Source organism: Peromyscus californicus, unplaced genomic scaffold (genome assembly GCF_007827085.1).
Source record: "Peromyscus californicus insignis strain IS unplaced genomic scaffold, ASM782708v3 Scaffold_1__1_contigs__length_55948999, whole genome shotgun sequence".
In the NCBI taxonomy this organism is placed as follows: Eukaryota; Metazoa; Chordata; class Mammalia; order Rodentia; family Cricetidae; genus Peromyscus; species Peromyscus californicus.
Genome location: NW_026294492.1, coordinates 37560230 through 37574738, shown reverse-complemented (window position 1 = coordinate 37574738; position 14509 = coordinate 37560230). Strand labels below are relative to the sequence as shown.

At 52.1% G+C, this 14509-nt stretch overlaps 1 protein-coding gene across 6 annotated transcripts in view; it reads right to left on the bottom strand.

Moving 5' to 3' along the window:
* Ttc7a (tetratricopeptide repeat domain 7A) overlaps positions 1-14509 on the bottom strand; it is a 111210-nt gene that overhangs the window by 19042 nt on the left and 77659 nt on the right. For all 6 annotated transcript variants that reach the window (XM_052746503.1, XM_052746504.1, XM_052746505.1 and 3 more), the window contains 3 exons: positions 6235-6351; positions 2864-2958; positions 1022-1156 (listed from right to left, as the gene is read on the bottom strand). In XM_052746503.1, coding sequence (XP_052602463.1) covers positions 1022-1156; positions 2864-2958; positions 6235-6351 — 347 coding nt within the window. The remainder of the gene's footprint in view (positions 1-1021; positions 1157-2863; positions 2959-6234; positions 6352-14509) is intronic.

The window sequence follows — 14509 nt, the reverse complement described above, 5'->3', positions numbered from 1 at the left end:
CACTCCAGTGAGGACAGCGGGGAGGGTGAGACTAACCAGGGGGACAGGGGGACAGGGCCCCAGGGCCCCAGGCTTTGGCAGTTTCAGACCAAAGGCAGGGTGGCCTGGTGTAGGTTCAGACCTCCTCTCCTCCTCCTCGACTCTGCTGGAGACATTTAATTCTACTGTTCACTCTTACTCTTGATTTTTCTTTCCCCTGTAATCCACCACACCACGGTCAGGTTAAATTGCCAAACACTTTCCAGCGAGTCACTCCTTGGCATTTCAGAGCCAAGCACACAGTCTGGGGGTGCCTCACAGCCTCTGGCCCACCATGAACCCAAAAGGCGGCTCCAGAAGCCATGTGCTAGCTGCGGAGCACCCACGATGGGTTGTAGGAACTGCTTTTGCTTATGAGTCATTGCAGACCCGGGCTAGCCAGTTGTCAGCCGGCGAGCACGCACGGGACTCTAATCTGGGTGACTCCAGCCAGGGCTTCCGGAAACCTACCCTGCTAGCACTCATTTGCCTGTAGGAACAGTGCTGGCTGGGGATCAAAAGGCATGTCACCTGGACAGCCGTCTCCATGTCATTAGCCCTCTGGACTATTCATTCTCGCAGCCCCACCTGACCTCAAACCTCTCACATTATTGCCACCAGGAACCTCTCAGGTTAGGGAGGCAGGCATTCTCCCCACTGGGCAAAGAAGAAACCCCCCAGCCAGCCAGCCAAGACAAGCAGAAACCTCAGGGAAAGGGAAGTAGGTGGTCTTGTTCTTCCGGAACATGCCTCTCCTGGGGCACCAAGACAAGATCCCAGTATCTGAGTTCTGAGTACAGTCTCTGAGGCTAGGATGGGGAAACTTGAAGAGGGGAGGGAGGAGAGAAAATGAGTTTGGAAAGAGAACTACAGAACTCAAGAGTATAAGCCTATGTAAGCTTCTTCAGAAATCTCCACCTCCCCCACCTTCATCCTCAAGGACAGGGTCTGGGCATCTGGCGGCTTCAGCCATACAGATGAGCATGGATCAGGGGACACTCACCAGCCTGGAGCCAGATCTGTTCCAGTGTGGTCCACAGCTGCATGGGGCCCTGCTTCAGGACTGAGGTTGTTATGGTCAGCTCCGACATGGCCTCCTCCAGCCTCGAGGCTGCGATAGATGATGCCCGCCGAGAGCCTGCAGAGCAAGAGGGCATAGGGCTGAGCAAAGTCAGGGTACCACGTGCCCCTGGCCTAGAGCAGTCAATGCCTAGCTACAGGGCAAAGAGAGCATCCCGGGCAGCTGCCAAGAAACCAACTCACGGACCCTAGGAGGGTCTTCTGTCCACCCCTCTCCACAGAGGGGCAGATGTGCTTTTTAAGGGGTAATTTGGCAAAAATTCCACTGAGGATTTATCCCCAGGGAAAATAATCATAAACGACAGCAAGGATGCTCATTTGACTCCTACCTTTAATACGGGAAACAGAAAATTACCCAAATGTTCAACAATAGGAGCTGATTAAAAATAAGTGAAAGTGTAGTCCCACAAGGCTCTGAAGACACGCTCGTGTGGCACTGATATGTAAAGGTAGCTGTCACATTATTCAGGTGAATGGAGAACAGTACAAGCACATTACAACAACTAAGTATGAGTGTGTGCGGAAGGAATTCCCTTTCCTTAGGTGGTGAATGGAGGGGTGATACTTTTCTTTCTTTTGTGATTTTGACTTTCTGTTTTCACAGTACACACGGTTCCACAGATGTTGAGACCCCACACATTTGAAGCTGGGAGGCAAAAGATCCTTGGACAATAGCTCACAGGTAACCTATGCCCTCAGAGAACCTCTCTTGCTGTGGTTATGGGCCGTGTGGGCCCTGCTCAGGATAGATAAGCTGTTGACATTTGAAATTCCCATGCAGGTGAACCACGGGCGCTTTCTCTTTCTCAGAGACAATAACAGCTGCAATAAACTCAGGAGGCCTCAGGACAAACCACAGACGACCGGTGTATGAGACAAGAACATGGGAAGCCTTGACAACTGGACGCAATTCTTCTCTCTTTAATTACAAGAGCCTGCCCCCCTCCCCCCACCGAAACACACACCATGCCCTTCCTTGGAGAAGGTAGTTTCCCAAGCAGCCAAGCAACCTCACAGTATGTCTCTAGAGTCAAGTGCTGGGTTTGGCTAGTGAAGTCCACTCCATCTCTCTAACAACAAAGCATGGCTTAACCAGAGTGGGTGGGTGGGGGGAGAGGGAATAAGAGCAGTTTTACCAAGTCCAACCCCACTCACACTTCCATCCTGCGACTAATTTCTCTCGTGTCCTCGAGGGAGGGTTCTACTTGAAGCAGGTCCTCGGTTTAAAGATGGACATTTGTAATTCCTGATCTCATTTGAATTTTATGAGCCCTGGGTTTCAGGATTAGTTTTGCAGTAAAGAGTCCAGTTTGAGGGACTGGAGAGATGGCTCAATGGTTAAGGGCACTGACTGCTCTTCTCGAGGACCTGGGTTCAGTTCCCAGAACCACATGGTGATTCACAGTTGTCTGTAACTCCAGGTCCAGGGGATCCAACACCCACACACAGACATGCATGCAAGCAAAACACCAATGCACATAAAATACAAATCATTTTAAGAGTCAGCCTTGAGCTTCGAGCTGGAACGAACTCAACCCATTCCTTTCTGTTTGACCCCAGGGTCAGACACTGGGCAGACTCTGGCCAATGGCTTTGCTCTGAGGGGCAGCAGTCTCTGTCCAGGTCAGCTTTCTGTCCCATTCTCCTCCCCTTCACTCTGCTGAGGAGGTATGAACCTCCTTCTGTTGCCCACAAAGGGTGGCCACCACCCCTCTGTGGGCCAATTGCCAGCCCCACCCAGAGCCAAGATCAATCCCGATCTTACCGGAATCTGCGTCATGGGCATCCGGCAGAGTCAGGTGAATGCCATTCTGTTTCTTCACCGTGAGGCCTTCAAAGCTGCCATCCCTCTCCAGGCCTCTGGAAGGCAAAGGAGGGCAGGACTCCATGATGCCGAGGACGGGCACCCTCAGGGCCAGCAGGGAGCATGAGGGAACCCCATTTCAGCAGACTCTTAGGCTAAGAGTCCAAGCTCAAGAAAGAGAGAAAATCCAGAATGGCCGGAAAGGACAGACAGACAGACAGACCAGCGTGGGTCCTATACACACACAGGCAGACACAGACACACCAGTGTCCATGCCCTCTTTGAAGGTGAGGCCTCTACCTCCAGGCACAGGGACTGTTGGCTGGCTCCAGTCTAAGAACAGTCTGGGTGAAGGGCCAGGGGCCACGCTCTGCAACGGAACCCCCAGACTGCCAGGCAGCCCCAAAGGAGCTCGGATTAGGGAGAACAAGTGGCAGACAAGCAAATGTGGGGGTCTCATTTTGTTTTCCGTCCATCTCTAAGTCCCTGCGTCTCCCACCCCACTGGGGGGAGGGGCTTTCATTTTCTCAGAGTGGGAGGTGGGAGGGGCCAGGAAGGAACCTTTGCTCAAAAAGGCAGAAACTGTGGCACTCTGGACCAGCCCCTTCCCATGTCCGAGGAAGCCAATGGCACTTGGCATGGGTTGGGGAAACTCAGGAGAGCCACCACAGGAAAGGTGCCAGGGGGTGTCTTCCCATTGGAGGTACACCAAGATGTTGGCTCCATAGACGATGGCGCCACAGTCGAGGGCATCTTTGTTTCCTGACAGAATTTACACTGGCCCTGACGTGGTTTGTAGATGCTCAGTCATCTTAAGTGGGCATCAAAGAAAACCATCTCTCCAAACATAGCAGATCAGGGATGGTTCCTTTCCTTCCTCACTGTGGTTTGAATAAGAATGGCCCCCATGGGCTCATATAATTGAATGCTAGTCACCAGGGAGGGGCACTATTGGAAAGAATTAGAAGGATCAGGAGGCGTGGCTTTGTTGGAGTGTGTCACTGGGGGAGGGCTTTGAGGTTTCAAGCCCAGTAAGTCAGTCAGTCTGTCTGTTTCTGTCTCTCTCTCTCTCTCTCTCTCTCTCTGCTTGCAGGTCAGGATGTAGCTCTCAGCTACTGCTCCAGCACCATGCCTGCCTGCACGCATGCATGCAGTCATGCATGCTCCCAGCTAACATCATAATAGACTAAGCCTCTGAAACTGTAAGCAAGCCCCCAATTAAATGCTTTCTCTTAGAAGGTTGCCTTGGTCATGGTGTCCCTTCATAGCAATATAGAGCAGTGACCAAGACTTTTTCCCCCTAATTCCAGAAGCACCTGAGTGGGAAGTCAATGATGTCCTACTCTTCTCGCCTACCTGACTTTTCCCATGGTCCTTTCCTTTTGAAACCGAGCATGATGTGCAGCTTCAAGGCTATTGACCGACACCTGCAGAGGAGCCTAGGTTAGAGCTCCCTTCCATGCAGGCGCCCATCAAACCTTTTCTCTTTCCCCATGAGAGATCCTCTGCTCAGGCACTGAAACAGCCCCTCTTGAGAGACTGTGCTGCACAGTTTAAGGTTAACATTGCAACATGTTACTTTGAAGGACCTGTACCAGGTTGTGGGAGCCCGTTCTTGGGTTCCTCGTGGCTTTACCCAGCAGGTCCGCATAGAGGATGATTAGACCACGGGCCTGAGTGCAGGTGTCTGGGATGGTCTGCACTTGGCTGTGCTGGGGGAGGAGGTCTTTTGCTCCACCCCTTGGCGTCTCTATAAAAACCCTGGGGCAGAGACAGGGCCCATTGGAATAGGTTCCAGGCCCTCTCGAGGCTATCCTTTATTTTCTATCTGTTTATCTCCGCGAGATTCTCCGCAATAAATCCTTCTAATATTTCCTGCTGCTCACACTCAAGAAAACTCTGGGGAACTGTGGGGGTGGTGGGTAAACGCCCCACACCAGGTGAAGGATGGGCCAAACTAAGCAAGTCACCAAGACTGTTATGGACAGGGCTGAGTGGCTGCTGGGTGGCAGTAGCTTCATGAAGCAGGGACTAGGGGTGATGAGAACATCGGGCTAGCAGCGTGGTTTGAGCAGAATACAGGGGTGTTGAGTGTGAGTGGTGTAGGCTGGCTAGGTTCGTGGTAGGTCGGTCAGACCCTCCCGCTGTGGATTTTGGTCTTAGTTTATGATTGCCCAAAATTAGATTTTACAAGCAGTGGTTTCTGGCTCTAGGTTTCAAAGAAAAACCCTTCCTGTCTCCTGAGGCAGCCAGGAAGGACTGGATCCAGATTTGTGGGCCCAAGCAGTGACCTGGCTGAGCTCTGCTGTATGTTGGGATGAGATAGTTGTGGTGGTTTCCTGAAGAGGTAGTCTGCATTATGAGCTCTACCAGCCTCTCAGGACAGAATGGAATATGTGTGTGGTGACTTGGAACATCAGGGTAAGCTCAACTGTCCCTGCCCCTGTGAGAACACCTGGCAGCTCCACAGCCTGCTGCTGAGTCAAAGCTACCACTCTGTGGGGCCTTGTCTAGACTGGCCACATGTACAGCCTACCCGCCAGCCAGATAAGGAGCAGCTAGCTCCAGGGCAACTCCTGGGCAAACCGAGCCAGGCTGGGAACCTGCTCTAGCAAAAGGCATTTGAATGCAAATCCACCCAGATTGGAGAATGGTCTTTGGGTTTACAGTGCCCATCACTGGGGAGTGTTTCTACTACTTGTGTGAAAAATCCATCACCCATAGCTTTCTGGAAGTTTCTACCCACTAGTTCTGCCCTGCTCTGGAACCTCCCAGGCTTGGTAGCCTGCAGAGGTTTTTTTCACTCCATCCTATTTCCTTGGGTCTCTGATTTCACTAGGAGAGAGGTTCCTTCCTCTAAGGAGAATTGAGGCCTTCTAGGTTCCCAGAGTGCCTGTGCATATGCTCCATGGTCTGGGATTCAGGGTTCACTTCCCAGTATTATCACTTACCAGGTAAGCAACTGGCAAATTAGACAAATCTCCAAGTCTCAGACTCTGCTAATGCAGAAGACGTAAGTGGCTCATGAATCACAAAAAGGAAGAAGCCCAGGACCCGACTCAGGAGCTCAAGCATGGCTTTTCTACTTTTCCACCACCCTGAGCTCTGTCTTCTAACCAGGTCTTCATGTGTGGTATAGAAGACTGCCAAGGGATTAAAACTGAGCCACGATCTAAAAATCCCTAAACACCGAGTTCCACATCTCCATCCAAACCAACCACCACATTTTGTAGGGACCGTGGCCTCTGAGACAACCGCTAGCCTGGCAGCTACCACCTGTCAACTCTGCCCTCTACCCTGGGACAACCCAAGGGGCAATGCCAGCCACTTACCCCAGCTGAGAGAAGTTGTAGAGGGTCTGCCACAGCCTCAGCATTTGCCTGCAGGTCACGAGGGCTTCTTCTGGGCCTTTGAGCACCTGCTCCAGCTTCACCTTGGTGAACATCAGGCTACGGGGAAGGATAGTCACAGTCAGCAGGCCCTGGCTTTTCTCCAAGGTTGGGGCTTTGGGGGGGAACCCCACATGCTCACCTCCCCAGCCCACAGAAGGCACAGCCTCTGACACGCCCATCAGACTTTCTGTCCATGCCTCAGTTTCTTCCCTTCTTCATAGCCAAACAATGAGATACCTTTCAGCGTTTGCCGGTGTCTGCCCTGTTCACCCTACCATCTGCCCTTGATCAGACAGTATATCTCTCAGCTGGGACTCCCAGCCCTGCCTGGTGTACTCTGCCCTTTTACAAGCTCAGCTAAGCAACATCTGGAATACTACCAACACATGGCCAGGATTTATACTTCTGTGCCCAACAAGGCACAGGATGGCACCTCAGTAGGAGCCACACTTAGAAAGCAGCCTTTTTATCTTATGTGTATGGGTGTTTTGCCTTGCATGTGTGTCTGGGCCACACTCCTGCAGTCAGAAGCAAGCTCTGAATCACTACCCTGAACACATCAGCAAAGGCCAAAGCATTTAACCCAGATCATTAGCACCCTTGTTCACTAAGGATGAGGAAGGGCTGGGAAGCCCTGCTGTGTCAAGTGCTAGCCCTTCCTCATTAAGGAGGTCCACCTGTGCTGGAAGAGGGGGGGCCAGGCAGCATGGAAGTATCACAGTGTTTTGGTGTTTTTGAGATCAGCACACTGGCAATACTATTATACAGCCGCTACCGGGCAGCCTTTGCAGAATGGCTGAGCCACCGAGACCCACACAAGGCTGGGGCCTAGCTCCCAGAGTGGTCAGCAGCAGCGAGCCCCTTCATCCACTGCCACCGCTGCTGGGAGAATCAGCATGACCATAGACTTGGTCACGGTCCGTGCTGAAGCATGGCGCACGTGGCCACACATGCCAGCTCCAGGAAAGCTGAGCTGTGCTGGGAGCCCCACCCGAGGTGCCCGGGCTGCGGCCTGACCCACGGAGAGTCAGCCTTACTTTTCTCTGCAGAGACCTGGGCCTCCATGTCCCCCCCCCCTGGGCTTTTCACCTCTTTTTGACTATGACTTCATATATAAATAATAAAGACGGTGGAATTTACCCTCGTGTGCATTTCAGAAGAGGGGTCTGGGCTCTGGGCACATATTTGTTCCCACTTTCCCTCAAAAACGCCTTTTATGCTGCTGCAGATAGCATCTGCCCTCTCCCTACCACGGCCTCATCTCTCCATTTCACACAACCTGGGCTTACCTTATTTTTGGTAGGCTCTCACGTAGCCTAGGATCGCCTAGAACTCATTATATAACAGAGAACGACCTTGATCTTCCCATCTCTACCACCAAGTGCTGTGATTACAGGATTACAGATGGGTACTATAATGCCCTTATGAACAAAAACTTCTGAAGGGAACCTGTCTGCAGAGGCCGATTGGCTGATTAGAATTTCAGGACTGTGGATCCCGGAATGTTGCAAGTCCAGAGGCTCCCTTATCTTTGGCTAAGTTCTGGCCCTCCAGAACAGCCATTCCTTGCCCATATCTCTGTTGGAACTAACATCATGTGACAGTAGATAAAGAACTTTCTAGAATCGATCGGCTTAGCAAGCAACTAGCTTCTACCGATCCCAAAGCTGAGAGCGCCGTCAGACAGGACCCTGGGCCTCTAGAAAAGCTTCCCCCATCTCGCTGACCCCGCCTCTGATGCACCCGCCAGTGCATTTTAAACTTGCCCCGATTTATGACGTCCTCTGTTCTGTAAAACTAGAAAACCTTTTAAAATGGCTCACACATTGGAACACGGAATTCGGAGTAATCTAAATCTGTGTTCCTGGGACCGTGGTCACCCAGAATGGCTCCAGAATAAACTATCTCTTCTTCTCTTTAAGATGGGAGCTATGGTTTTTTTTTATGTCAATACCCTGTTCTGTGTGGTGTTAGGGATTCACCCTGAGTCTCTTACATGTTATAAAAGCACCTTACCAATTTTGAGGTTTTTTGTTTGTTTGGTTGGTTGGTTTGACTCTTGAGATAGGCCCTTGCCATGGAGTTCTGTCACACCTGGAACTCTCGATGTAGACTAGGCTGGTCTTGAAGTCGTGGATGAACCACTTGCCTCTGGGATTATAGGCATGCACCACCATGCCCAGCTCAACTTAGACTTTAAACCCCACTTTCCCCAACCCTTCTGCAACCTTTCTTGAACATGAGCTCATGACCCATCCCCTGCCTATGAGGTCCTGAGGGCAGAAACTGAGCAGAACAGGTCCCAGTCCTGAGCGGGGGAGCTGCAGGGGACAATGGGCGCTGCCTCCACCTGTCCTTTCCAGATCCCCGCAGAGCCCAATATACCACTGTCAGGAGGTGCCTCTGCTTCCGGAATTCGAAGTAGAAGAGACAATTTCTGCCTCAAGGCAACAATTAGAGTGTTATAAATGTCAAGCTGCCCAAAACCTCAAATGCTGGGTGTGTGGATCTGACTCCAGTGCAAGGGAAGGAACAGGGAAGGGGGTCTCGCTGGAGCTGGTGTCTGATGACAAAGTGGGTGAGGGACAGCAGGAGTGTGGGAGAGTGAGCAGGGAGGAGGAGCGTGGGAGAGCAAGGGAACTCGGGCTGGACAGGAAGACTACTTAGAGCAATGGTGTTGGGGGTGGGCGTCGGTCTAAACCAATCTTCCCTTAGGTAGCCAGAGCAGCAGAGTCCTAGACCAGTTACCAGGGCTGACCAGCCTCCAGCTTTCCGGGACTCTCCACAGACAGCCCTCTTGGCCAGATCCCCCTTCCCATGGCTGCCACTGAGTCACACCAAAGTCCCGGTGTCAGAGCTAGGATGGGTCCCTGGAAGAGGCCAGAGGTACCATGTGCCTGGGATAGAGAAAGCTGAGCTTGATGGACATTCTCTATCGACACAGGACGTGTCCCCCTGGTGCCTGACATTCCACTTGCATGAGTGACCTGGAGTGAAATTTCTCAACCCAACCACATCCTCTCCAGGTTGGGCAAGAGCTCCAACCATCACCCTTGGGTGTGAGCCTCAGGCTGAGGGTCCCGAGGCTCCAGATTAGCTCCCGAGGAGTCTTCCTGGGCGGGTAGTTGGACACTGCCAGAGGGCTCTTTTGACAGAACTTGTCCTGCCTGGTGTCCACACCATCAGCACACATGCCTCAGTGTGGCCTCAAGGCCTTCCAGTTTGGACTCCAGCTCACATTCTTCCTCTCCCCCTGTGACCTTGGCCTGAGGACACTGGGGTCAGCAGCTCCTTGACACCTTTTCCCACTTTGTTTCACATTGTGGCCTCTGCTGGGGCTCACCCTTCCCCCTGTCACATCTGGCCAAATCCTGCACAGATGTCACCCTCCAGCTCTTTCAGTATCTCCACGGGGCTGTGGCTCAGTCAGGGGTTCTACTGCTGTGAAGAGACACCATGACCATGGCAACTCTTACAAAGGAAAATATTGAATTGAGGCAGCAGCTTACAGTTCAGAGGTTTAGTCCATTATTATCATGGTGGGACATGGTGGCTGGGAGTATGGCAGTGTACAGGTAGACAAGGTATTGGAGAATTCTACATCTTGACCCAAGGGCAACAGGAAGTGAACTCAGATACTGGGTGGTACCTTGAGCATATATCAGACCTCAAAGTCCACCTCCACAGTGACACACTTCCGACAACAAGACCACACCCACTCCGACAAGGCCACACCCCCTAATGGTGCTACTCCCTTTGGGGGCCATTTTTTTTCAAACCACCATAGGCTGACTACACCCCTTGCCAGTGTAAGACTTCACAGTGTCTGGAAGTGCACACTGTTGGCCTGTCTCTAACTCAGCAATCCACAAACCCAGGTCTGTAAAAAACTTGGATCCATTTCTTCTAAGACATTTGTATCTAGCCCAGAAAATGCACACATTTGTTCCCTGCCCAGCTATTAAGACAGAGCCCTTGGCATGCCATTGAGGCTGGCTGGAGTTATGGCCACGGCCTCATCAGAACCCTGTGCTCCCAGGGGAGTTTCTGGGGGACAGGTAGGGCAGATTGAACAAGGCTGGCTCTCCCTCATCTTCAGGCCCATCAGATGCCAGATAGGTATCTTTGAGTAAGTAATGATAAGACTTTAGGAAAAAATTCCAAGGCCCAGGTCCTCTTTCAAGAAGCCCCTAGGTGGCTGTGTGTTCAGTTGGCACTTAATTACACGTCATGTCTCTCTTGCTTAAAAGTTTTAATGAAGATAAGTTCATATGAGGTATTTTTAGCCGGATATTCCAGGAACAAGTGTGTGGCCAGTGCCGGGGTATGTGGGAAAGTAACCATTTATCTTTGCGTTCCCATCTGTTTGTGTCCACCTGGCCAAGGAGTTTCACCAGCTTGCTCACGTCCCTCAGGGGCAGTGTGCCTCACTTCCCCAGTTCCTGGGTGGGTACTTAGCATAATGCAGTGTGTGCTCGGCACGGGAGTCTGGTCACTTGAGTTCTTAGGGCTGCAGTGTGGGAGAGACACACAACACCAGGCAGGCAACACACCACCACTCCAAGCTGCTCACAAACAGGGTCTGACCTCACAGGACAGGCTCTGAGGAGGAGCCACATGCCCTAGGTGTGCCGTGTGGGTTCTAGGTGCAATGTGTGGGTTCTAGATGTGTGGGTTCTAGGTGTGCCGTGTGGGGGTCTGGCTCTTTCTGACTGGGTGTGTTGGTAGGGTCTTCCTCTCTTGGGTCAAAGGTAAAAATGTATAACTGAAACATGTCCGTAAGACTGGAATACCAGAATCTACTGGACACCCCAACAAAAGCTATTCTAGGAGAGGGATGGTCATCTTTGATGACATTATTGTCTTTAAACTGCACCGTCAATACCGGCCTGGGAGACAGAAACTTGAACCAAAGTCCCACCTCTGTTGAGCATGTCACAGGTTCCATACCTGTCAAACAGGAGGGAAATCACCTACTCACACACTCCCCCTGAGGCTGAGCCCTGATGAGCTGGCAGCAGCAGCTGAGAAGCCCCAGGGAGGCACACAGCTGTCCACAGCTCATCCTGCCTGATGTTCAGGGCAGGCCCCTGCTTTGAAGCTGAAACCATATGAAACACAGAAGACATTTCTAGGCCAGCTGCCTCTGAAGGCTCTGGAAAGTGCCTTAGCTTCCTGGCCTGTTCAGGAAGTTCTCTAGCCTCTGAGATGAATGGGAAAGCATCCTCCTCAGTTGGGATAACCCTCTTGCAAACATCTGGTCCTAGCAGGGAGCTAGAGTGCAGACTTCTAGAAGCCCACTGTCTAGTTCTGCTCTCTTGAGCATGTCCCAGGCTTGGGCTCCCTCACACACATCTTAACTGTTCACCTTGTGTACCGTGATGAGTTAGGGGATCACTTCCTGCCAAATGGGATTCGGGGATACTTCATCCTTTCCGGCTCATTTTGGGTTCTCTACGAGTGCCCCAGCCTCTCCGATGAGCCGATGCGGCTGCGAGGCAGAGATTGCATGACCTAAGCTCTCCAGGGCCCGCGCACGGTTCCCCTTGAGAACGATTCCCAGTTGCCCTCAGACCTGTCTTCCTGCCAGGCCTGGGTTTGCCTAGGCTGGGGCCAAGCTCTTATCTTCCGGAGTTTTTCCTTCATACCCAACTAAGAAACCTGTGCCAAAGCACAGAAGAATGTAGTTGAGTCGGAAGGATTCCTCAAGGCCTAGAAAGCTGTGGATGTCCCCAGGGCCCGAGCAATTTGAAGGAAGCAAGGCTTCAGGGAAGCTTCCAGAACGTTCCATTCTCCCTGGCCCCACTGGTCCCCGCTGTGCTCTTGGGATCTTGGGAGGCTTTTCTTGCTCTCCCTGGCTCCTTGAAGGGTGGCAGCAGGTGTGGCGAGTGTAAGGAAGGGAACATTATCTCTTTAAAGGACAGTAATTAGTAATTCTAGCTGGGCCTGCTGCGCCGCATTAATGAAGACTTCTATTTTTATAGAAAACATATAATTGAGTGAACAAGCAGGCTATTCTCTTGAGCGAGGTGGCCATACCCCTGTAAAGTCTAACTCCTCAGGCCAGAGCCTGCACACAGCACGGAATGCACGTGGAGGGTTCCCTGGCTTCCCCAGCTCAGACGCAGAAAGCTTAGCTGACTCTGATGACTCTGGTATCCCTGCCCCTAGCCATGGAGCCTGAGGTAAGACACGGATTCAGAGCCTCATCGGCGTCCTCACGTGTAAAACAGAAACGGCGACAGTTCCTACCATTCCTAGGGCTGCTGGGAGGGGAACAGGGAGATGCAAGAATGGTGAGGCCCCCACGGGTTTCCAGCATGTCATAGTGTCTAGCTATTGCTGGCATAGGTTCTAATCCCTCCTCGGCCCCTCACCAGGTATTTAATCTTGCTTGATATATTATCTAACCTTGCCATTAACTTCTTCATGTGAGAGTTAGAAGGTCAAGTCATGGTGAGTGGTGGTGCATGGCTATAATCCAACCACTCAGGAGGTAGAGGCAGGAGGATCAGCAGTCCAAAGCCAGCCTGGGCTACGTGAGATCTCATTTTACTAAAAACACCACCAGCAAAGAGTCCACCCAGAACAACTAGGCAGGAGCAGGGCTGTGAGATGCCCTGTTTCCTCCCTTCACTTTCTCCCGTCCCTCAAGTCCCCTGTCCTGCCAGTCAGGGGGTCTCCTGAGATGTCCAAGCGTCCGGCCTGCACCCATCCTCCACCCTCCACTGGGGCAGTAGACAGAGGAGAGGCCACAGTCTCTGCCACAGAGGGAATTTCAAACTCAAATAACACAATGAGGAAAGGTCAGCAGCAAGTCTTCAGGGGGGTAGCTTGGCTCTGAAATTCAAAAACTAAGAACGGAGGAGTCTCCAGGGACTAGGTAATTTGGACGCCAGAGAGGTCAGGAGGGTAGCCAGGAGGGCAAAAGCAGGAATAAAGGTCTGGAGGAAGCACAGGGGCCCCCATCTTGTGACAGGATGACAGGAAGGGCACAGAGACGGGGGGGGGGGGGGGAGGGACGTGGACTCCCCACCCACAGCACCACCCAGTCCTCTTGTCCTGCTTCAGCCTGTGATCATCTGGCTCTTACAGGTAGGCCCAGACCTTGTTTAGGATGCCAGGGTCATGCTAAGCAATGCAGGGCTCCCTAGATCCTCTAAATTCCACTGCTTTGGGAAAGCCACAGGGGCAAAGGACCGATTACCCACCCACATGCTCTTTGACAGTGTGATGTGTACAGGGACTCTAACAAGACTGGCCTCCCTGGAAGGAGGAGGGGCCATCTCTAGTCCCGGTTTTATTACTTTTCCCCAGACTAATCTTTAACACTCAAGGGATTCTTTTTAGCAGTCCTTAACCCCAAAGCTAATGATTTTTCCCTGGTGCGGAGGATTACTGTGACCCCTGTTCCCTAATCCTTGAAGGCTCACAATGATCCTGCACCTCTTAATGAATTGAACTCGATCCGACTCTTTAAAAAGCAGCGGCCCCAAAGTCTCAGCTTCCTGGAGTAGCTCCTGTCCTTCCGAGTTTCTGCTCCACCAGTGAGGAGCCCCAGCCCGTGGATCTGGCACACCGTGCTCTGAACGGGCAATTCCCATCCGTGTGTAGTGCGGACTGCTGGCTTGACTCCACCAGCCCGGTCTCCCAACCTCAACTTCCTTCCACCACAGGCCACCTCCAGACAAACTCCCAGTGACCTCGCCAGACTTGAACATAAAGCACAGAACACAGGGCCTTGCCATTCCAGGTAGACTGTCTGAGGAGATCTTAGGTAGGACAAGGGCAGGTTCTGACCTGGTATATACAGCTGTAGTCTTTTTATCTATCATCCCCGTCCAGTGTGCTGACTCTATGACCTCCCATTAAAGAGGCAGGCCAGCCCTGCTCTTGTGGACAGAGACCTCTCAAGTCACACAGGGCGAGACCAGAGGTGCTCACGGGATAGGCGAGGAGGGGAAATGCTGAATGTCAACCCAGCTCAGCCGAGGAGGAGCTGACCTTTGAGAAGGATCCCACGGTGCCAGTGATTATGCCTGGCTTTAGCACTTCCTCGGCCACATGGCCGGCGAGTCCTGGCTGCTGTCCCCACGCACTGTGGCAGCCAAGCATGTTTAATGAACCCAGCAAAGTGATAAACTATGTTTGTGTTAATACCTTTGATTCCAACCCCCCTCCGTGAGTGTTGGTATTTTAAGCATCCTTTTGATGT